Source organism: Diplotaxodon limnothrissa, linkage group LG16, assembly GCF_057381915.1.
Source record: "Diplotaxodon limnothrissa isolate DT_005_m linkage group LG16, D_limnothrissa_male_GT1.1, whole genome shotgun sequence".
Classification (NCBI taxonomy): domain Eukaryota; kingdom Metazoa; phylum Chordata; class Actinopteri; order Cichliformes; family Cichlidae; genus Diplotaxodon; species Diplotaxodon limnothrissa.
The window spans coordinates 33,441,212-33,463,182 of NC_140611.1; the positions used below are offsets into that span (position 1 = coordinate 33,441,212).

Below are 21,971 nucleotides of genomic sequence, written 5' to 3' on the forward strand. Positions count from 1 at the left end.
TAGAGTAAACTCGAGTAAACACAGAGGCCTTGGTATTGAAGGGTTTTTTTCCCCACCAGAGAGACTCTGAAGTTTTTATCAGTTTCCCAATGATGATATCAGGTTCAGTTTAATTAGTTTAAAAGAATGGGATGTCCACCTCACTTACCCAAACCACTCGCCTTTGTTAGCCATGATGCATCTGCAGGTCAAGCCGCGCACAAGCAAAGGAGCGAGAACAATCCTTTGCTTTGATATTCGTCTCTCTCGTCATCTGTTTTGTTGCAGACCTGCGTGCTACTGGCCTGAAGAAGGGGATGTTTTTTAATCCTGATCCGTACCTGAAGATGTCAATCCACCCAGGGAAGAGGAGCGTGTTCCCCGTCTTCAGCCATCACGGGCAGGAACGCCGATCAGCTATCATCGCTAACACCACCAACCCCGTCTGGCATGGAGAGGTGACGTCGTTTAAACTTTTTCAAGCTCTTTTTGAATGCTACTTTGCACTACTGTTAATTAAATGCATTTATATTAAAACAGGGGACTATATCATGCCACAGGTTTTGATAGACTGGCATCCAGGATTGGTATTTAATACAGACTGATATTGGTCTGTTTTTGGCTTTTGGCTAACCTAAAGATAAAGTGCCTTGAGTTTTCTGCTTGCACCCCATAATCTCCAGTAAGACTGTCTTTTTGAAATACTTCTAGCATCAAACTCATGATGTGTTTCCCTCTTTCTTTTTTTGCACATCGATGCTTTTGCCTCTCTGCAGAAATACACATTCGTGGCCCTGATGACGGACATCCTCTACATTGAAGTGAAGGACAAGTTTGCCAAGAGCCGGCCGATCATCAAGCGCTTCCTTGGCCAGCTTACGATCCCTGTGCAGCGGCTCATTGAAAAAATACCCGGGTAGGTGGAAAATGTGCAGACACAGGCGAGTAGGAGCTCACTCATAGAGTCACGCACACATAAACAGACCTTCATGTGTACTTTATCTGTGTGTGCAGTGTAAAAGACACACAGGTCTCTCTTTTTTTGCTTCTTTAACTGTGCAGAGTCCAGCCGGTCAGTTTCTCTCTGTGTCGACGCTTGCCCACTGAGCACGTTAGTGGACAGCTGCAGTTCAAAGTTGAGCTCACCTCGACAGGACCGGATGGTAAGTTTGCCTCTCAGCTGTGGTTAAATATTCATGACTTCACACTTTCTTGGAATTTGTTTTCACTAACATGTTCTCCCGGCTGTAGGTGCCTCTCCTGACTCCATCATCGGTGTTTCATCCTTGAATGGAGCTCCAGGGACTCCTTCTGATGATGAAGACCTGCCTCATCACCTTCCAGGCTTGGTCTCAGCAGGCCCCTCTCCTACGGGCTCCCAGGGCTCCCAGGGCACGGGGGAAGGCGCTACCGCAGCCTGTCTGGAAAAGGAGCTGCCTTTCATCGGAGCAGAGGGCAGATTTGGGGATACTGAAAGCATTGCAGGTCATGAAATGCTCCAAGGGTCATTCAGTGAGAGTCTGGATGCTATTGAGGCCCCTAAAGGACCTGGTGAACGACCTCTGGGTGCCGCCTCACCTAAACTGCGCTCTAGTTTCCCGACACACACAAGGCTGAGCGCCATGCTGCATATCGATTCAGACGAGGATGAAGAAAGATCCGGAGCCAATGACATCACTCCGGTACCCCTGTCGCCGCTGCTAATGAACGGAGAGCCTCCTGATGCCCGTGGTACTGATGAAGACGACACTGAGGGGCAGCAGGAGCCTGAGCGACCGGTGGGGTCTGTGTTGGAGGCGGGGCCAGTGGGTGGAGGTGCTAAGGCAGAAGACACGGCCCCCGAGGCCCAGGCTGCCGCAGAGGCCGTTGCTGGCACGGACTTAGAGGATGTTTTGGAGCAGGATGTTTTTCTTGAAGTGGAAGAGGTTCCATTCACAGAGGCTGCGTCCCATGATGCTTTGTCAGAAGGTGGAGACGCTCCTGAGCAAGGAAGGATGGCTGGCGAGGAGCCCTTATCAGAGATCGATAGCTGCTCAATGGCAACAGCCCCCCAGACGGTCTTCTCATCTTCAGACAGCTGTCCAGTCACACTGACCACCGCTGTGGTGCGTTCACGGGAGCAAAATTTACTGCTTTGTTTGAACCATTCCTGCAAAAACATTAAAACACAAAAAGTTATTCATTCCAAACACCAGAAGTATTTGTTGAATTTAGATGCACTTCACACACAAACACAGTGTCACTGCCTAAATCTGCCATCGGGGAGCAAAAGAAGTTAACTTGCTAGCTAAAAGTATATGAGAAACTTACTCAGCTTTTCACACTGCTGATGACTTTATGATCTCAATTGCAATTGGAAGTGTAGACTTTTTTGCCACGTCCTGTTATAATTTGTGGTCATTGCCAAGTTTTTAGCAGCCAGGACTGTCCATATCCAGATGAAACCCCAGTAAGCTTGGTTTGCGTCCTGCGTCCAAATACTGGATGGATATGGCACACTGATGGACATATCTGCTAGTGCAGCTAAGAAAACTAAAAGCACAGTCCTCTTGTAATTAAACTCTAAATTTAGATTCTAGTTAAATGTGTTTATTTCTGCTGTAAAATCTGACATTTTAACACAGCAGTCTATAAGGACTGAGTCACATTTGGAGCCAGCCTCCAGTGGCCATTCAAGGAACTGCAGTTTTTAACACTCCCACACTTTTAGAGTGGACAGCTGGTAAGTGTGGAAAGTCTGCTGTACATTTAATTAATTACTAAGTAAAGTTCACCGAGTGTCTGAAAAATTAAGCAAGGAAGTGCCTTTGTCCCCCAGCAGGGGGCGACACCTCTTCTTTTAAAAAGAAGCGTATGGGAAGATGATCCTTTGGCTGGCTTGCACTATAACCACAGCAAACACTTTCTTAAAGAGTTCACGGTCCCAGTTATTTTGTAAATTCAGTCTCATTTAGAATAAAAAAACGAAGATAAGCAGCATGTGCTGGCCCCATCTCTGACGTGCAGTGTTCTTGGCTTCTCGTCAGAGCCACACCTCGATCATTGAGGCTTAGCCAAAGCACATCAGAATATGAACATATATGTCAGATATGACAATATGCCACTGTGGTTAAATCCTCTGAAGAAGAGTTTCTCCATTTGTTTCATTTTTAATGTGCAGCCCAAGTGCCATTAGTTTTCCCGCAGTGCTCAAACAGAACAGCAGGATCTTGTGGTTCTAGTTCTTTTATTAAAGGACACAGAGATCTAATGCACCACTGCCACCCTGCTTTCACTGTCGTGTGGTGGGCTAATGCTGTACACAGGCTCATGGAGGTCTTTTGTCTGTCTTGTATTGTCCCTATAGAGATGTTCTGGGAACAGACTGTGAGTGGGAACCAGTGATCTGTTTCCATTTTCCACTGAATTTTTATCACAAATCTTCCATAATTGTTTCTTTTTGAGATGCGACGCCTACGCACTGACACATATTTGCATGGAGTCAAACTTTTGTTGCCCTGGTTACGGAGCCAGCTCTGCCTCATGCCGTGAGATATGGACTCCTTTCATATCTGTATATATGTGACTGAATGATTTTGTGATTATTTTGCCATCTCTTTAAACGCTTATATTTTCTAGGAAGCAGAGGAGGGAGCAGAGACCGCCATAGATCCAGGGGGAGACATAGACTCTGCTGCACCGCCGACCAATCAGGCTGTAGATGGTGAAGGGCAAGGTGCCGCTGCTGAAGCTGAAGCACTGCCGCCGCCACCAACTAGCGAGCAACAGGAGGTGGAGGAGATCAGCGTGAGGAGGCTGAGTCTGCAGGCTGCAGGGGGCGTGGCTGAACAACAGGAAGGCGAGGCAAAGCCATCTGAGGAGGCGGGGTCTGCAGATTCAGAACAAGTTACCACAGAAACAGAAGGAGAGGAAGGTAGTACCGTTTACACAAATCTCCAAAAGTCGGTCACCACAGTTTTTGTTGGACATTACAACCCATGACATTTTCATCCCGAGTTAAAACAAAGTTCCCTCTGTGTGCTGTGTGTTTCCTGTGCTCAGGTGCTCACGTTAATGGACATCCTGTGCGTTCACTTCCTTCTGTGCGTCACGACATCCACCGATACCAACGTGTGGACGAGCCTCTGCCTCCCAGTGAGTGTGTGTGTGTCTGCATGCCCTGTACTGTTCAGTGTGCGGCAGTGTGTGTTTCTATTCACGCGACCGTCCCGTGTCCACATCTGTTGTTCACATGCGTCGCACTGAGTCAGCCTGACAAACACTTTGAAACCCCAAATCAGCCACAGAATGACATCATGGATGCAGTGATTCCCGACGTAAACACACATTTATCCATTTTCCTCATTTCAGATTAAAAATTAAATTCCTGAAGTGTGTTACTTTCAACAGTTACATTCAGTTCAAGCCATTAAACACCTGCTTTATCTCCATTTTTAACTGCCTCTCAGACTGGGAGGCCCGGATCGACAGCCATGGGAGGATTTTCTTTGTGGACCACGTCAACAGGACCACCACGTGGCAGCGGCCCACCGGACCTCCTGCCCCACAGGGCCTGACCCGCTCCAACTCCATTCAGCAGATGGAGCAGCTGAACCGCAGGTGGGCTTTGAGGGGAGAAATCATGAACTTTCTCCGAGGACTGGGAGCTTAAGGAGGACCGGGATCTAGATAACGTTAAAGAAATCAGTTTACCCCCCAAGTAACTGTAGTTTAACTCAAGAAATTAACGTCTAATGCAGATAACTGTCACGATCTGGTACAGGGATTCAACGCAGAGCGGTAAGGTATCTCCAAGGTGTGGTTTATTTACAGTGCAGTGCAATATATATACAGTGAAGGGATCCAAAACTCCGGGGAGAATCGCAGGGTAACTCGCTCACGTCTCCTTCGCTCACACTCACACACTTTCCCGCAGCAGGGAGGTCGCAGGTCCGGGGGGGGGGAGATCTGAAGCAGACGAGAAGGCAGGTCACCAACTAATCACAAGTCACGGATATGAAGCACAAGAGCTGTGAGAACACTAACGTTAGGGGTACAATCATCCAGCGACGAGAGGATCTGTGTTCCAGCCTCAAATAGTGCTCCCGGTGATGATGGGTGAGTGTTGTCAGGTGTGTGTGTGGGCCAAGGGCGGGAGCCCACAGTGAGCTCCGCCCAGGCAGAGAGGGAGAAAACAGCAACAGCAATTGTAGCCTTGTGGGGCCGACCGGGCAGGCACGGAGACCATGACAATAACACAAAAAGTCAATGGCATACAGATGCAAAAGTGGGTGGGTCCTGAGTTAACCTCTTCTTAAATTGCGGTGAGTGATACAAGTAATTATCAGTAAGAGTACAGGATGCCACTGATTGACATGTGACACTGTTAACTACTGAACCAAGGCCTGAAAGCTCCTTGAACACCTTTGTAGATGTTTAATGGGTGACCAAGCTTCAGATTTCTGTCTCTAGAAACTCCCACAGACGTTTTTAATCACTTGTTGTTGATCTAAAGTAAAAGAGATCCAGATGTTTTCAGAAACATATTTTCCTAATGAAAGAAATATTTTCCAGACGGTCCACTGTTTTGGTCTTTTTAGCTTTGAGGTAACAGATAACAGGTAACCTGAAGCATCTGGAAGTGTCCAGTGGTGTGAAGTGGTGCAAATCCTTGATTAAGCCAAGGGTTCCTATCTTTAAATAGAAAGTGGGTTCTAAATAAAACAGTGAGACCAATCTGTGTATGTTGGTGAGACCTGCAGATATCTCTTTGTTTTTGTTTTTTATAATCTGCCTGTTTTTAAGCTAATGTACCTGTGAATAAACAGAAGTTCTCACACTTTCAGAAGAAGAAAGCTTATGCATGCTTCATTGTCTTTGCTTCCTTTGGGGAGCAACTGAAAAGCTAAAGTCACTGTTTGATGACAGATATCAGAGCATCAGGAGGACCATCACCAACAGCGATCGGTCAGAGGAAAGCTCCGTCGACCTGGTTCCTGAACCTGAAAGCGAACTGATGCCACACTCCATTTCTGGTTAGTTCATCTCACAGACAAATGCAGTAATTAAAGGTTTCATTGACGAGAGATTTTACGAGGAAACATTTGTGCAATTAAATGAGTCACCTCTGGAAGATGATTCATCCTCAGAACTGCTACTGGTAGCCATGATACTGTTATTTGTTATGAAGAGATGTGAGAAGAGCAGCTTTCTTTGTCATATCACTCATGCAGAGTTGTAGACGTGTGATTACTAACTGTCTTTAAACTCAGCACGTGCTATTAGAGCGTGTTTTCCTGACATAAGCTGCTGTGGTCGGTTTGGTTGGTGTCTCGGGCTTTGACTGGATGTCGTTTCTGTTTCAGAATACAGACGAGAAAGCGGCGTCGCGCACTCCAGCGGCCGCTCGCGTCTCTCCCTGCTGCTCCAGTCGCCCAGCGCCAAGTTCCTGTGCAGCCCCGACTTCTTCACCGTGCTGCATTCAAACCCTGTCAGTCCAACACACCTGTAGAGCAGATCTAACATACGCAAGGTCACCAAAAACCATTTAGGCTCATGTTTCTGCTTAGCTATCCTAGTTTCAGAAACTAGTAGTTGACAGATTACATCGTCACCTGTTACTTGTTACAGATCGTTTTCTTTTCTTCTGTATATGTATGCCAGCATCAGTGACAAGTGATCAACAACACGTTACAATGAGGTCATCAGAGTCAGGCTGTTTTTCATCTTTTCTTTCTTCCATGCTTCAAACTAAATCTGAGCAAACATCTGGAGTGGAGATGTTGGGAATTACGCACACTCTGTTCTCATTCAGTTAGTCATACTTCCCTGCACAACATCACAATAAAGTGATTAGAAAGAAGAAATTATAAGTGTAGTATTTTAAGAAATGGGCCAGGATCTATAAAGAACTCCAAATATCACATCAGCACATTGACATATTTGGCTGGGGTCATAAGGGACCTCTGTCAGGGTAGTCACTAATATTAGGGATATTGAGACTCTTATAGTCTGCCCCCTTTAGCTCCATGTGATGTGTTGACGTTAGTTTAATCTGTTTCTTCTTCCTCTTATACAACATAAAGATCTTTATAACTTCTGCTTTTTAACTGCTTGAGCTGTTAGAAAACTCCACATTCAACTCCATGTACACTGTTATTTTCAAACCTGATGTACTGATACTGCACTAATCATGTAGGAAAAACCCTGAATAACAGTATGTCTCAGATAAAAAAGGAAAATAGCATCATACCACTGAAATAACCCCACTCTTGTTTCTCTCATTGGTTCTCCTGTCGCTTCCTGATGACCTCCCCTCAGAGTGCCTATCGCATGTTTACGAGCAACACCTGCCTGAAGCACATGATCAGCAAGGTGCGTCGAGACACTCACTTCTTCGAGCGCTACCAGCACAACCGCGACCTCGTCACCTTCCTCAACATGTTCTCCAATAAGCAGCTGGAGCTTCCCCGGGGCTGGGAGATGAAGCACGACCACACTGGGAAGGTATGCCACGCAATGACGCCCGTTTTCTCCTTCACTGCGCTGCGTGTGACATTTTCTGATTAGTTTATGTGCGCCTCAACCCTCAGCCTTTCTTCGTGGATCATAACTGTCGCTCCACGACCTTCATCGACCCGCGGCTGCCCCTCCAGAGTTCTCGCTCCACCGGGCTGCTGGCCCACCGCCAGCATCTGAGCCGCCAGCGCAGCCACAGTGCCGGGGAGGTGAGAGACTCGCCATTGCTGCAGAGCACTCTGGATTTATAAAATATCTCTAAAATATTGATGTGCCATCCTGGAGGAGTTCTGTCCCATTTGGAGACGATTGCAGGGTTTTCTGTTTTGGTGGTCCAAAGAAAATTACAATAATTACAATAATTCAAACGAGAGGTGACGAGGGCATGAGCCAGGACTGTGTGACAGTAATATATCAAGGTAAGGTAGTTAAACAAAGGAGAGCCTGCTCGTGACTTTCCTTGTAATGACAGTAGACTAATTGAACTGAAGAAAATATTAAAGAGAAATGAGATGACTTCCTGGGTTAGACTTTGTTTAAAATAAAAAGTGGATATGATAAATGAGAGTGTCGCTCTATTAGTGCTACCTGTGGGGAGAAATCTGAAATGGAAGCATCTGGAATTCAACATGTAAAGGATGCTGAGGATCTAAAATGATGCTCTGTGACACGTGCAGTCATAACGTTTAGCTGTTTTTATGGGGTGAACTCACAGTTTATATCTGCAGTATTAAGACGCTCCAAACTCTCCAGCATCATTGCACCAGGTCTAGACTATTTTGCATACATCTGTTTGCTTCTGACACATGCACATGAAAATGTGTGCGTCTAATGTGATATCGGCCGGGCTGTAACAGCTTCAACTCTTCAGGGAAGGCTTATGGGAATTTTTGGACATTCTCCCAGAGGCACATTTGTGAGGTCAGACACTGATGTTGGATGAGAAGTCCTGGCTCACAGTCCCCACACCATATTCCCCCCCTCTACTAAACTTTACACTTGACACAATGCAGTCAGACAAGTACCGTCTCCTGGCAACCACCAAACCAAGACTCATCCATCAGACTGCCAGACAGAGAAGCGTTCATCACTACAGAGAACGTGTCTCCAATGCTCTAGAGTCCAGTGGTACCGTGCTTTACAGCATTGCATCTGACACTTGTGTTTGGTAATGTAAGGCTTGGCTGCAGCTCCTTAGCCATGAAAACCTTTTCCATGAAGCCCTCTATGCACATGTCAAGGCAGACGAGCTAATCTGAAGGCCATATGAAGCTTGGAGGTCTGTAGCGTTTGACTTGGCAGAAAGTTGGTAACCTCAGTGCTTTATGCCCCTCAGCAACCGCTGTGTGGGTTTATGTGGTCTACCCCTTTGTGGCTGAGTTGCTGTTGTTCCCAACTGGTGGGTCGGTCCCAGAACTAGGATGCGACCTGAACTGTAGTGTTTACTGTTGTCACAGGTGGTGGATGACTCTCGCCAAACCAACCCGCCCGTCCTGCCCCGCCCCTCCAGCACCTTCAGCGGCTCCAGTCGGAGTCAGTACCACGACGTGGTGCCTGTGGGTGAGTCGGACAGACTTACACTTCCACGTGTGGATGCAAGAATAAAGTGAAATCACACATGCTGATTCTCTCCTCTTTTTCTTCCAGCCTACAATGACAAGATAGTGGCGTTTCTACGGCAACCCAATATATTTGAGATCCTGCAGGAAAGGCAGCCTGAGCTCGCCAGGAACCACTCGCTCAAGTATGCCTCTCTCTCAGTCTCCATCTCTGTCTCAGTCCGGCCTCCCGCGCCTCCATTATCGCCATCAGTCAAACTGAACACGTTTAACCTTTAATCTTGATGGACTGCATCTGGTTAGCCCCCTAAAGTGTGTGTGTGTTTGCAGGGAGAAAGTGCAGTTTATTCGCAGCGAGGGAGTCAACGGCTTGGCTCGCCTCTCCAGTGACGCTGACCTCGTCATACTGCTGAGGTAAGTCCTGCAGGTGTGTCTGTGTGGGGACAGAGCCTGCTGGTCAAAATGATCACCACTTATGAAATGTCATAAATTGGTACCTTGTGTCACCTTTTTGCCTCTGAAGTAAAATATTTGTGGACATCACACATGATTATTTGACCTACAAGTAGTATTTACAGTCATAATTATGTGCTGACTCATGTGAAGCGGCTGGCTTTGCAGCCTGCCTGATTTTATATATAAGCAACCCGCAATATTGCATTCCTGCTACCGTGTGTGTGTGTGTGTGTGTGTGTGTGTGTGTGTGTGTGTGTGTGTGTGTGTGTGTGAGGACTAACGCTGCCTGAAGGCGTATCGTTTCCTTTGTGCTGTCTGACAGTGTTCTCTGTGTGTGTGTGTGTGTGTGTGTGTGTATCTCTTTCTCTCTCTCTCTCTCTCTCTCTCTCATCTTCAGCTTATTTGAGGAGGAGGTGATGTCATATGTACCGCCATTACTCCACCCAGGTTACTGCCTCTCCTCTCCACAGAGCTCCCCCGGTGAGTCTCTGTCTCACTCCTTGTCTGCATCAGCCCAGCATTTATTAAATTCTCACTTTTATATAATAAAAACTGTAAAATGAAAATGTTCGTGTATATGCTGTCTTACATAATAAACTTTTTTAACGGTTTATAATCAATATACTAGGGGTGCAACGATACACAAAATTCACGGTTCGGTTCGGTTCGATACTTTGGTGTCACGGTTCGATATTTTTTCGATACAAAAAAATGTTCATGCCTTTTTAATTTGTCATTTATTAAAATTATAAATATATATTTTAACTCAAAAGTACAGTTTTTAAATTTAACCCTAACCCTTGTGCGCGTTTTTTATTTTGACAGCGAATGCGCACCTGCGGACCACTTATGTGCACCCCTGGTTATTTAGCTCGTCATATTGCAGCCACAGAAATTCTTTTGTCCATGAAACCATAAAGCTGCACTTTCTTTTTGCCTTATAGTCTGATTTGTCATAACTTCTCCGTTTTGTGGTAAGCTTTTCTTTGGCTGTCACTTCTTCACCCCGACCTGTCTTATTTGGCTCAGCAGAACTAAAATATATATACTGCTACTTTTACACACGGACTCACATAAGCTGAGCGATTCTCTGCGCGATCAACCTCTCACATGTTTAAGCTTGCTGCGGGAGATTTCACTTGTCATGTTTGCATAGTAAGCTAACGATTAATAAGACGATGTCAGAGGAATTGGTGCACAAATTATCATCACTCACAGATCAGTGCTGTCGCTCTCTATACACAGTTCGCATGATTGCAAAGTGAAAGCAAAAAAACAAGCGCAAATTCAAACGCGACTTCAATATGTCACATATTGACAGTGGCTCACCGATGCCAATGACATAATTACCCAGCTACATTTCTGAAAGAATGCAAAAGCACTGACATATATTTTTCCTACAATAGCCCAACGGGCAGGGCAGAGAGATTTTTGTAGCCCGACTGGAAAGATCGCTAGCTCCGGGACGTCGGGCTAGCGATTTTGCAAGCCCTGTATCTGATTGAGGAATCACTCATCTTTGGAAAAGAGAGTTTATTACAGAGAAATGTCTCTTTCCAAAATAAAAGCTATACTATCCGCTTCTTCTGGGCTATATTCTCAGCAGCATAAGGAGAATCACGTGCTAACAGCTGTCTAAATGACTCGGCTAAAGTTAGTAGCATGCTTGTTGTTTTTGTCTTTGCACTAGGATGATGTCGGCGTAAATGTGCAGTCATATTCGTTGTGTTCCCACTAGTGCTTTCAGGTTAATCTCGTTGAAATGACCTTAAAGCCACAACACGGCAAATCTCCGTTAACGAGCTACCGCCGATCGCCCCGTGCATGGGGCTAGACGGCCAACACGTTAACGAGCTAACTGCGCTAACACACTAGTTCACACCAATGTAATTAAGCATTGCATGGCACATCCAACATACTGTTTTACTTTAGTCCATGACTCGCTTACCTTCAGGGTCATACGTCACATGAAAACCAAAATAATTCCAAACGCCAGATCTGAATGAGGGTGGGGGAGGTCCATCTTGCAAGGAGAGCTTAACTTCTGTCTCGCTAGCTTGCCCTGCGCTCTTCCTCCTGACTATGCTGTCTGTGTTGAGCGCTCAGTGGATCTGCGCTCGACAGTGCAGCCTAGGCGGAGGAGTCGAACGCAGATTCACTGAGCGCTCAACACAGACAGCATCGTCAGAAGGAAAGTTGATAAAAGAAATTACAAATGTTGTATTGTTCGATACATATGCGTACCGAACCGAAAGCACTGTATCGAACGGTTCAATATCGATACGAATATCGTTGCACCCCTACAATATACCTAAATTATATGAGTAATGATGAGTAACTACAGCATATTTATGGTGTATTTACTGTGTCATCACAAGTGTAACTTTGACATGTTATGGTGTAGCTCCTGTGCAGTTGTAGTCATTGCAGTAAAATTATGTTGTATCTATGGTGTAATTACCCGCAGCTATGGTGTATCTGCAGTGTAACTGTTCTGTAACTTCTGTCTTGTTACATTGTAACAGCGCAGTAACAATGATGTAACTGTGACGTTGCTAAAGTGTAACAACACTTCTGAGTCTGGATATCTGTTGGTCTAACGTCCAGTCCGGGAGATTTTAGTCTCATGTCTTCTTTCACCATTACCTAGAAAACCTGCTGATCTTGTGATCCCATAATATTTGTAAAGAATGCCTCGGATTTTTGGGAAGGCTGTAAACATGTTTATTTGTGCTTTAAACTTGACTTTTTTTAAATGGGAGTCTGTGGACTGACTCACCTTTAGAGTCAGCCTCAAGTGGCCACTAGAGGAACTGCACTTTTGAGACTTCTGATTGGCTTTATTTGCCTCTGAGGTTCTTGCTTATTCAAAGTAAAAGAGACAGAGAAAGAAAGCGAGAGATGATTTCAAGACAAATCTGTGTTAAGAGCTGCAGATGCTGAACACAGAGCTCACTCTCCTGCCTGGACACTGTGTGTTGATGATTTGGGATTAAAGTAGCATCCTTTAAGATTAATCCCACCACACAAAGTCAGCTGTCCAACCTCAATATTAAGATGAGAATGAGTCTTCATCCTGGTTTCAATCTGGAAACTGTGTCTGTAGTTTTGGTTTTCTTGGCCTTGACTTCCAGTTTCGATCCACGTTCGGATATAAAAGCACCAAGGTACTTTCAGGCTTTAGTTTTTATGTGTGGTTTTATCTGCGCTGACCCACCTTCCATATTTGGAATATATTTTATCCCAAAGCTCCACCAGGCTGTTCATCTCTTTTTCTTCTCCTGCCATCCCACCGGTGTTGCTAAAACATCCTCCCCCTATGCTGTCGATGCTGAGAGTTTCAGACTTATGCTCCAGCATTTTGTCATAATTCTCTGCAGGATGACACTGAAAGGAGACAGGAACAGATAAAGGGAGCCACACACCCTGATAGAAAACACAAAAAGCTGCAAAGCACTTACCACCTCTCGAAACAATGCATTTAAGAGAAATGTTTCGATAAAAATCCAGCACACTTTATTCAAAGAAGCTTTTTGGAATGCGTCCTTGTCAGACTTGGTTCAAAACAAACATTTTCTTTGCAGCGCTGTTATTAGTGTTTTTCTTTTCACCTCTTTATGCTGAGCTGAGCTCTGATCACTGAGATGTGTATTTGCTCTAAAATTAATAAAAGCTTTAACAGTCTGATACAAAAAAAATCCCCCCAAAACAATCCAGGATTAACCTGCATGCGCTATTTCTGATTGTCTACACAATCACTCAAGCTTTACTCAATTTCTGCTCGGGAACATTCAGATTTAATTTTATTTCTGTCTCCCTGTATCCATTTATCTGTCTTTACATGTCTGTGCTCCTCTTTTTGTTCTTGCTCTGTCTCTTGCTTTGCATTCATTGTGCTTTTTACTGTCATTTACATCTCAGGTACCCAGAGAGCTAATGCCCGCGCCCCGGCTCCCTATAAACGAGATTTTGAGGCCAAACTGAGGAACTTCTATCGAAAGCTGGAGACAAAGGGTTATGGACAGGGACCGGGGAAAGTCAAGTAGGTCTAAAAGCTCCAAAAAGATGAATTAATGAATGCTGATTTCTAAATGAAAATAAAAAATGTTATTTATGAATAAAAACTGCATGTTCTGTTCAAAATCATAAACCGGTAGGAGGGCGAATTAAATTTCAGGAGGCACACCATCACGGGTTTAGCGTTAGGTATAACCCTAAATTTAGGCTTTACATATACACTGCTCAAAAAAAAATTAAAGGAACAGTATGAACATACCTCAGACCTCAATAGGAAAAAAATCATGCTGGATATCAATAATGATATGGACTGGGTAATACGTGAATGTCACATCGTTTGATGGAAATTAAAATGATTGACTTATAGAGGGCTGAATATAAAGAAACCCCAAAAATCAAAGTGAAAAAGTGATACTATTCCATTCTGATGAAATTGAATTGCACCAACTAAAAATAGTACTTCGTAGTTTCTAATGCCCCCATAATCCTAATGAGAGGACGACTGGTGTCCTGGGGGATCTCCTAACAGATCTGGACATCACTGAGCACCTGGTCAGTCTGAGGCAAAGCCTCATGGCATTGGATGGACTCACACAAAATGCTCAAGAGGAGTTCCTGCGAGATGAAGAACAATTCCTTCATCTCGCAGGAACTGCCTGCATACTCTTGCAGTCAGGGCATTTGTCATGCACCAGGAAGAACCCAGGATACAGTGCGTCTAGCATGTGTCTGGCAGTGCTCGTCCTGTTCCTTCCTGCACAAAGGAGCAAATACTGGTCCTGCTGATGTGTTGAGCCTCCTACGGGCCTGTCCAGCTCTCCAAGAGTACCTGCCCATCTCCCGGGATCTCCTCCTGCTCTTGAGCCTGTAATGACGTATTGATCATCACTTTAACATAACAGCTGACAGAAGTGCTGTACAAGAAATGAGAGAACAAGAATAAAGCAATTAATCAGCTATAAGTTAATTCATAGAACCTAGGGAACATTTGAAATAGTACAGGCACATACGAAGGGTAAGAGTTTAAGACAGATAACAACACTGGATTAAAAGCCAAAGAGAAAATGTCTCTTTTTAAACGAGTTTTAAAGTCAGCAACAAATGAAGACTGCCTGACTCGTTCCACATTTCAGGAGGCAAAACTCCGAAGTCTCTGTCGCCTCTGGATTTATAAAATATCTCTAAAATATTGATGTGCCATCCTGGAGGAGCTGGACTACCTGTGCAACTAGGGTCCAGGTATCACCTCACACTACCAGTAGTGACATTGAACCTAGCCAAATGCAAAACTAGAGGAAAAACAATCAAAAAGAATGAGGAAGGAAAAAATGTCAGTGGCCCCCACCTGTAAAACCGTTTGTGTTGTGGGGGTTGTCTCACTGATGCTCCTCTAGTTCACCTGTTGTTAATTTCATTAACACCCCCTCTGACCATATCAGTATCCCAGAAGTTTAGCTGACTTGATGCTATACTCTGATTGAAAGGTGTTCCTTTAATGTTTTATTTTCAGCAGTGTATTTCAGTCCGGACTATTTTAATCAAAAGATGATTGTATGTTTTCATCGGTAGTGGTTTATAGTTGGCGCTCTGTTTCTATAACCGTGCGTGCGTGTGTGTGTGTGTGTGTGTGTGTGTGTGTGTGTGTGTGTGTGTGTGTGTGTGTGTGTGTGTGTGTGTGTGTGTGTGTGCACCCCCAGGCTCATCATACGCAGAGATCACCTTCTGGAGGACGCCTTTAACCAGATCATGTGCTACTCCCGTAAAGACCTGCAGAGGAGCAAGCTTTACGTCAGCTTTGTAGGCGAGGACGGGTCAGAGAAACACATTTACCTCCATTTCATTGGCGTTACTGTTCTTAATGACACGAGATGTTTGCTCACCTCATGCAGGGTAGAGTTTTCTGTTCTCATCTCAAGTTTCAAAGCATAATGTTTAACGCACATCGCCACAGTGCAGGAATGATTGTTTATAACATCAGCATACAGGATTGCAAAAATGAACTGAACAGGCCCTTCATCGTACCAGCCAAAAACCGAAAATCGACCTCATGTTTCAGTTATTGTTTCACCTGCGCTGACTGTGTACATGAGAGAGAGAATCTAGGACCGGAAGAATAACTTAATAAAGCTTTTATAGTCAGTTTAAATAAAACAAAACAAAGGAGACATTGTGTCCCTTTAAAAAAAGGTCAATAGCAGGAAATTAAATGTCACCAAATTTAACAACAAATCATTTTATACGCCTGTACCCGTCTCTTGTTTCCAGTGCAGAAGTATCGTGATTGTGAGGCTGCAAAATCCCATAAACACTAAATGCGTTCCTCCTCTGATCCAATCATCAGCCAAAGTCATCAAGGTTCATATGCATGTGTACTCTCATTTTGTGTGTGTGTGTTGCAGGCTGGACTACAGTGGACCCTCCAGAGAGTTTTTCTTCTTGGTCTCTAGAGAGCTGTTCAACCCATACTATGGGCTGTTTGAATATTCAGCTAATGACACGTACACCGTCCAGATCAGCCCCATGTCTGCCTTCGTGGACAACCACCATGAATGGTGAGGTTTCTGTCAGCCTGTGATCTCTGCCTGCCTGTTTGTTTGTTTGTTGCTGTGTGTGCTCCTGTGCTAAATCTAAGGTGTTAATTTTATCTGTCCTGAATGCTGATCCCAAAATGGAAGCAATTTGTGGAGAGCTGTGTGGAAATTTGGATCAGCAATCTGTCACAACTCAGTTTTTTTGCTCAGTGGCTGTGGATGGATGGAGGTCTGAGTAACATGAACCACAGACTATAGTATTCCTTGCTACATTGCAGATTTATCTGTAAATTTATATTGCCGGAATTTCATTATATCACAGGTTTCTGTTTCTTATACCGGTAGGTATTTTTTTTTATTATTTTAGATTTTAAGTGGTTATAATAGGTTTTATAATAATAATGGATTGCATTTATATAGCACTTTTCAAGGCACCCAAAGTGCTTTACAATTCCACTATTCATTCACTCACTGATAGAGGCAGGCTACAGTTGTAGCCACAGCTGCCCTGGGGCAGACTGACAGAAGCAAGGCTGCCATATCGCGCCATCGACCCGTCTAGCCATCACCAGTAGGTGAAGTGTCTTGCCCAAGGACACAACGACCGAGAACCGGCAACCTTCCGGTTACAAGACAAACTGCCAACTCTTGAGCCACGATCGCCCCATGAGGTATAAGAGTGTAGGGAGGGTTTATGTGGCTTAAATATATATATATAAAGGTATACTGTTTATGTGAAAGCTGGATGCAGCCACCATGATATCGCTCACCGGTTTCAACAACAGTGTGCTGGCTGCTGCCGTGTTACTTTTTTTGGAGCCAGAAGTGACCATATTTAGTATCAGGTAATGTTCACTAGCTTTTTTAGCAAGCTGCCTCTGTAATCTTTTTCAGTGTATCAGACACAGATACTTGGTAGTTAGTGCTAAGAAACAGAAGAATAAAACACTGGTCCATTACATAAAAGAACTGCACCTACCAGTGCTGCCGGTACTTCCTCTGTGTCAGAGATATTATATTGTGTATTTCTAAATACACAATATTTGTGTATTTCAAAATGAGTACATTCACTAGAATCAGATCTATCTATCTGATTCTAGTGAATGTACTCATTTTGAACACTGCTATGCAGAATGTGAGCAGAGAGAAAGCGAGAGAATTTGATCTATTTGCTGTCACATACGTTGTAGAATGTGGCTCTGCCTCAATACCTAAACAGGAAAATGAGCACAGTTAGGGGTTGAAGTGGGATATGGCAGGTGGGGGTACCCTAAGATCATTTGTAGTGCTGTGACCACCAATCCAGATCATTCTGGCCCACTTTAACCCCAGAGTATAGCACCATGAATGGTGGACAAGTTATGTGGTTTTTGCTCTTTCATCTCTTTGTAACCGATAAGCACAGATACACCGATAGGATTCTCTTTTATGTGTCATTGTTTCCTCCATTTAGCTTCAAATGTGTTTGATGTTTGAAGGCGTGCAGGGCTGGGAGATAAATACTTCCCTCAAATGTATTAAACCTAAGACAGTAGATACTATAGATATTTATGTAAAGATATGGGGAGTAAAATAAATACTCTAGTAAAGTACAGATACACGGAAATTCTATTTAAGTACACCTGGTGGTCAGGTAGGATGGACTCACTGAGTTTCTTGTTTTTTTTCTTTTTTTGAAGAAGGATCTTTACTAGAATTTCACTCACCGAACCTTCTTGAATTGCCATGTTATTGACACCATATTTAAAGCAGTTACATCCCTAGATTTAAGCTTTACTAGTATCCAGATAGTGAGTTAGGAGGAAAAATCAACTCTCATGCAGCTGTGATGAAGTTGGGGATTGGTTATAGAGAACAAAACTGTTTTTGTATCAGGCTGTAAACATGTTTATTTTTGCTGTAAAGTTGGACATTTTAACATGGGAGTCTATGGGGACTGACTCACTGCTGGAGCCAGGCTCAAGTGGCCGTTAAAGGAACTGCAGTTTTTGTTCTTTGGGGAAAGTTGTTTGTTATATCGTACATGATTAGAGGCAATTATCAAGCTAAACCTATGTTTGAAAGAACAAAGACAATTTTCTGATGTTATAGAAGTTTCACAACCAGATAGAATCGAGAAGCATCTTTAAAATATGATGCAGATACCAAATTGTTTGTTATCTTCCCTCGTGGTTGGGATTTGTTCTGCCAACTTCAATCTTGTTCTCACAAACCATCTTTAAGATTCTTATTTGTTGTCTCTATTTGTTGGGTCCTCAATCAAGAGAGTTTTAGATATCATAACATGAACATAATGTGTGGAAGGTGCAGCAGACTATGGCACAATGTTTTTGCATCCGCAGGAAAAGATGTAGAATCTGGTTCCTGTGTTGTTTAGACAGTGTGAAAGAAAGCGAGATCACTGCGGTCCTGATGTTGCTGCTGTCTGTATTCACACATATTTTCCATGTTTTATGCAGGTTTCGCTTCAGCGGGCGCATCCTGGGGCTGGCCCTTGTTCATCAGTACCTGCTGGATGCCTTTTTTACCCGTCCTTTCTATAAGGGGCTTCTTCGCATGTAAGTGCCTCAGCCTGCTTCCATTCATTGCAAGTCAGCATTCAGGGTAGCAGCACTTCCTCCCTGACCAAATAAGACCTTGAATGTTTCAGTCAGTCAGCAGCTGTCTGCTTCTCCTGTCAGTAGGAGCAGCACCCTTATTAAGCTTTGTCCAAACAACCTGAAACGCTGCCAAATGTCTGCAATGAGGACAGATGCTGTATTAAATGTGTTCTTAACCTCTCGGGCAGCAGCGATCTGTTCTTAGCTTTATCACCATTAGTGCAGAGATAAGCATTTATCAAATGAAATGTCATATGTTCAGTCCAATATAGTGCTGAATGATCTTAGTATAATCAACAAAGCAAGTGAACGTGCATATTTTCCTGACAGTAATAACATGTGGAATGACCAAGGAATGAAAATTATGCAAAAGCATTCAAAAGATCAGCAAAAGATTTGACACATACCTATGCTTCATCTCCATACTTTGTATGATTAACCTTCAGCCTCACTTGTTAAAATCAGCTGACGATGATTAACGAGCAGGTCATCCCCACCTGTTGACCCCGCTGTGACCCTTATTCATGCAGCCCTTGTGACCTGAGTGATCTGGAGTTCCTGGATGAGGAGTTCCATCAGAGTCTGCAGTGGATGAAGGACAATGACATCGAAGACATGCTGGACCTCACCTTCACTGTGAATGAGGAGGTCTTTGGACAGGTGCGTCTTCAGTCTGTGGTGGCGCCCTGGAACAAGAAAAGCAGACCGCAAATTTTATGTGTTATTCCTCTGTAATTCTGCAGATCACAGAGCGAGAGCTTAAGCCGGGTGGGGCTGGCATCCCTGTGTCAGAAAAGAACAAGAAGGAGTATATTGAGCGAATGGTCAAATGGCGCATCGAGAGAGGCGTGGCCCAGCAGACAGAGAGCCTGGTCCGAGGCTTCTACGAGGTACAGTGCCGGTGTTACAAATGTTAGAGGTGTCAAAAAGACAAGATAAACAATGCTAAAATCCTCAAAGGGGTTTTAGGGGCATCCCCAAAATCCAACTAAAGGCCTCAAATAAATGCATAACTAAATAAATAAATACAACTTTATTTGTGTGGCATCTTTCACAACAAAAGTACAGAGAATTCCTCATGTGGGAGGACAAATTTCCAAGGGTATAGGCCTGAAAATTTCTGGATCAGATTTAAAGATTCGTCAGCTGCTTAACAGTTGAAATTCAAATTATATTTATGGATTATCTGAGTGGAAGCATACAGATAAAGAACAAAAATGGGACCCAGGATTGAGCCCTGGGGGATGCCAGAGAGTCTGAGGATGTAGGGGGAGGACAAAGCAAGTCTTGCATCCCTAGTACCAAAACACCATTCAAGGTAGCTTATTAGTTTATGATGGTCAGCCATATCTATATCTGTATTTGATTAGAGAAACTAATTATTAATTTATCTACAGCTTTTTTGGCCATTTTCTGTATAGATATTGTTGTTTTTAGTCTACAATTGTGTGATTAAAAGGGGATCTATCATGCTTAGTTCCATCTTTGCTTGGTCAATCAGTTCATCTTCTGGCTAAAAGAAGCAGTTTTAGCTCTTCCCCATTCTTCTGATTGGCTGCTCCTCGCATGCAGAATGTTTGAATTAGCTGGGAGGAGCTTTTGCACTCTAAACTACCCATATAAGGATATCCCCTTTTTGTGACAACATAGAGATCCAAAAATAATAAAAAAGAGTGTTTAGTTCTGTTTTAACTTTCAGCTTCTGGTTCACAGGGATTAAGAACATGTATATGTATGTATATGAATAACATAAGGGAAAGCATAAAAGGTCCATTTTAAATGTGAAATGGCTTCTTTTTATCTTAAAGTGCTCACGACCGAGACTTTAGATGGCCCGTATGAGCAAGGGGACTGATTTAATGTTTTTATTGGTACCTGAACATAATTTTAAGTACTGACTTGAAAAATGCTTGTGCTTTATTGATGCCATGAGCCCCAGTTAAAATAACAATAAGTACAATTTTCTCCTTTATAGCACATAATAGGTATTATCAACCCCATCGATCAATACCGGTGACACAGTATGGCTGCGTCATTGCAGTAGCTGGCTGAAAATCCTCTTTCTTTTTGAACCAGTGCTAACCCAAATGGACATCTGGCATTTGCAGTAGTGCACGATGATGCAGCTTCAAGTTGAAGGGCTAGATATGCTCACGATAATGCCAAAGGAGCAAATGACAAGTTAGCATTTAAGCGATCTACACTGTGATGTGCTAACTCTTTACTACATGTCTGTGATGTTAGCTCTCTTGTCATTATGGGCATTAAAGTAATTCAATGAAAAAGATTACCTGGAGGTACCTGTTGTGGTGTAGTAATGGCAGCTAAACCTGTACTCAAAATCTTTTGAAATATTGACAAAGCCGAGAATGCTTTCTAGTTAAAGTGCTGGTGTGTTAAGGTTTTAGTTATCCATCTCGCCTGTTTTATCTAGAGGGGTTGTCAGAGTGTTGTTAATCTTATTATTATATGAGAGCATGGATAGCAGCACTGGTGTAATGTAACTTACATATTTTTCTCACAAGTATTTCTATACTCTGCTACTTTCTACTTCTACTCAACTATATTTTGGATGCAGTATTTGTACTTTTTACTCCAGACCAAGTATTTTTAAGGCTCCACTGCTTCTTATTTTGTAGATTTTTAATATAAGCCTACTCATATATAACTCATATATAATTCTGCATTGGTTATGCCCCAGTAATATGATTCTGCACAATGAGTACTTAGATTATGTTAGATTACATTAGGCACTTTATGTAAACACTCACTGGCCGCTTCAATAAATATTAAGTCTCTTTCCAGAAATCATCAGCTGTACATTTACTTTAGAAAATCCACCCATAACAAGTGGATGCGCTACTTGGGTAACAAAAAACTTAATGTGGGACAAACAGTAAGTGTACTGATCCTGAGAGGCATTCAACATATGAAGGGCATGTCTTCTGAATGTGTGAAAAGGTGCTGAAATTTAGTCTATGTTTGTATTCTCCTTTATGCCTCAAATACCTTTAAAACTGTTGTTGCTGCTTTTTTGCCTAGAGTTGTTTGGGTTTCAGTGAGGATCCATCAGCTCCATGCTTCTGGAGATAAAAATAAGAAAGGGGTCTATGTTATGACCACTTTTCCTTTTATTTGTGATCATTTTCTACAAAAATCTGCATAGCTTTGTGTCTTTGTGATCACTGATCACTAGTGACAGAAGGCGATTTGTTAACCTGCGGAGATCAAACGTGACAGCCTTTCATTAAAAGCTTTTAATGAATGAGACTTTAAGAAGAGGGTCAGAACCAGAGCCAATCAAAATGTGGGACAGGGAGACGAGAGATAAA

At 43.4% G+C, this 21,971-nt stretch overlaps 1 protein-coding gene across 1 annotated transcript in view; it reads left to right on the forward strand.

Moving 5' to 3' along the window:
* The window catches only part of hecw2a (HECT, C2 and WW domain containing E3 ubiquitin protein ligase 2a), a 43,224-nt gene that overhangs the window by 16,718 nt on the left and 4,535 nt on the right, over positions 1-21,971 (forward strand). Inside the window, exons 6-26 of the mRNA XM_085373693.1 lie at positions 268-437; positions 756-895; positions 1,042-1,142; positions 1,231-2,084; positions 3,598-3,892; positions 4,021-4,113; positions 4,428-4,578; positions 5,887-5,993; positions 6,324-6,448; positions 7,279-7,464; positions 7,551-7,685; positions 8,934-9,036; positions 9,124-9,220; positions 9,366-9,449; positions 9,889-9,971; positions 13,413-13,533; positions 15,206-15,319; positions 15,908-16,060; positions 18,499-18,597; positions 19,170-19,299; positions 19,383-19,529. Of these exons, the coding sequence (XP_085229819.1) occupies positions 268-437; positions 756-895; positions 1,042-1,142; positions 1,231-2,084; positions 3,598-3,892; positions 4,021-4,113; positions 4,428-4,578; positions 5,887-5,993; positions 6,324-6,448; positions 7,279-7,464; positions 7,551-7,685; positions 8,934-9,036; positions 9,124-9,220; positions 9,366-9,449; positions 9,889-9,971; positions 13,413-13,533; positions 15,206-15,319; positions 15,908-16,060; positions 18,499-18,597; positions 19,170-19,299; positions 19,383-19,529 (3,488 nt within the window). The remainder of the gene's footprint in view (positions 1-267; positions 438-755; positions 896-1,041; positions 1,143-1,230; positions 2,085-3,597; positions 3,893-4,020; positions 4,114-4,427; positions 4,579-5,886; positions 5,994-6,323; positions 6,449-7,278; positions 7,465-7,550; positions 7,686-8,933; positions 9,037-9,123; positions 9,221-9,365; positions 9,450-9,888; positions 9,972-13,412; positions 13,534-15,205; positions 15,320-15,907; positions 16,061-18,498; positions 18,598-19,169; positions 19,300-19,382; positions 19,530-21,971) is intronic.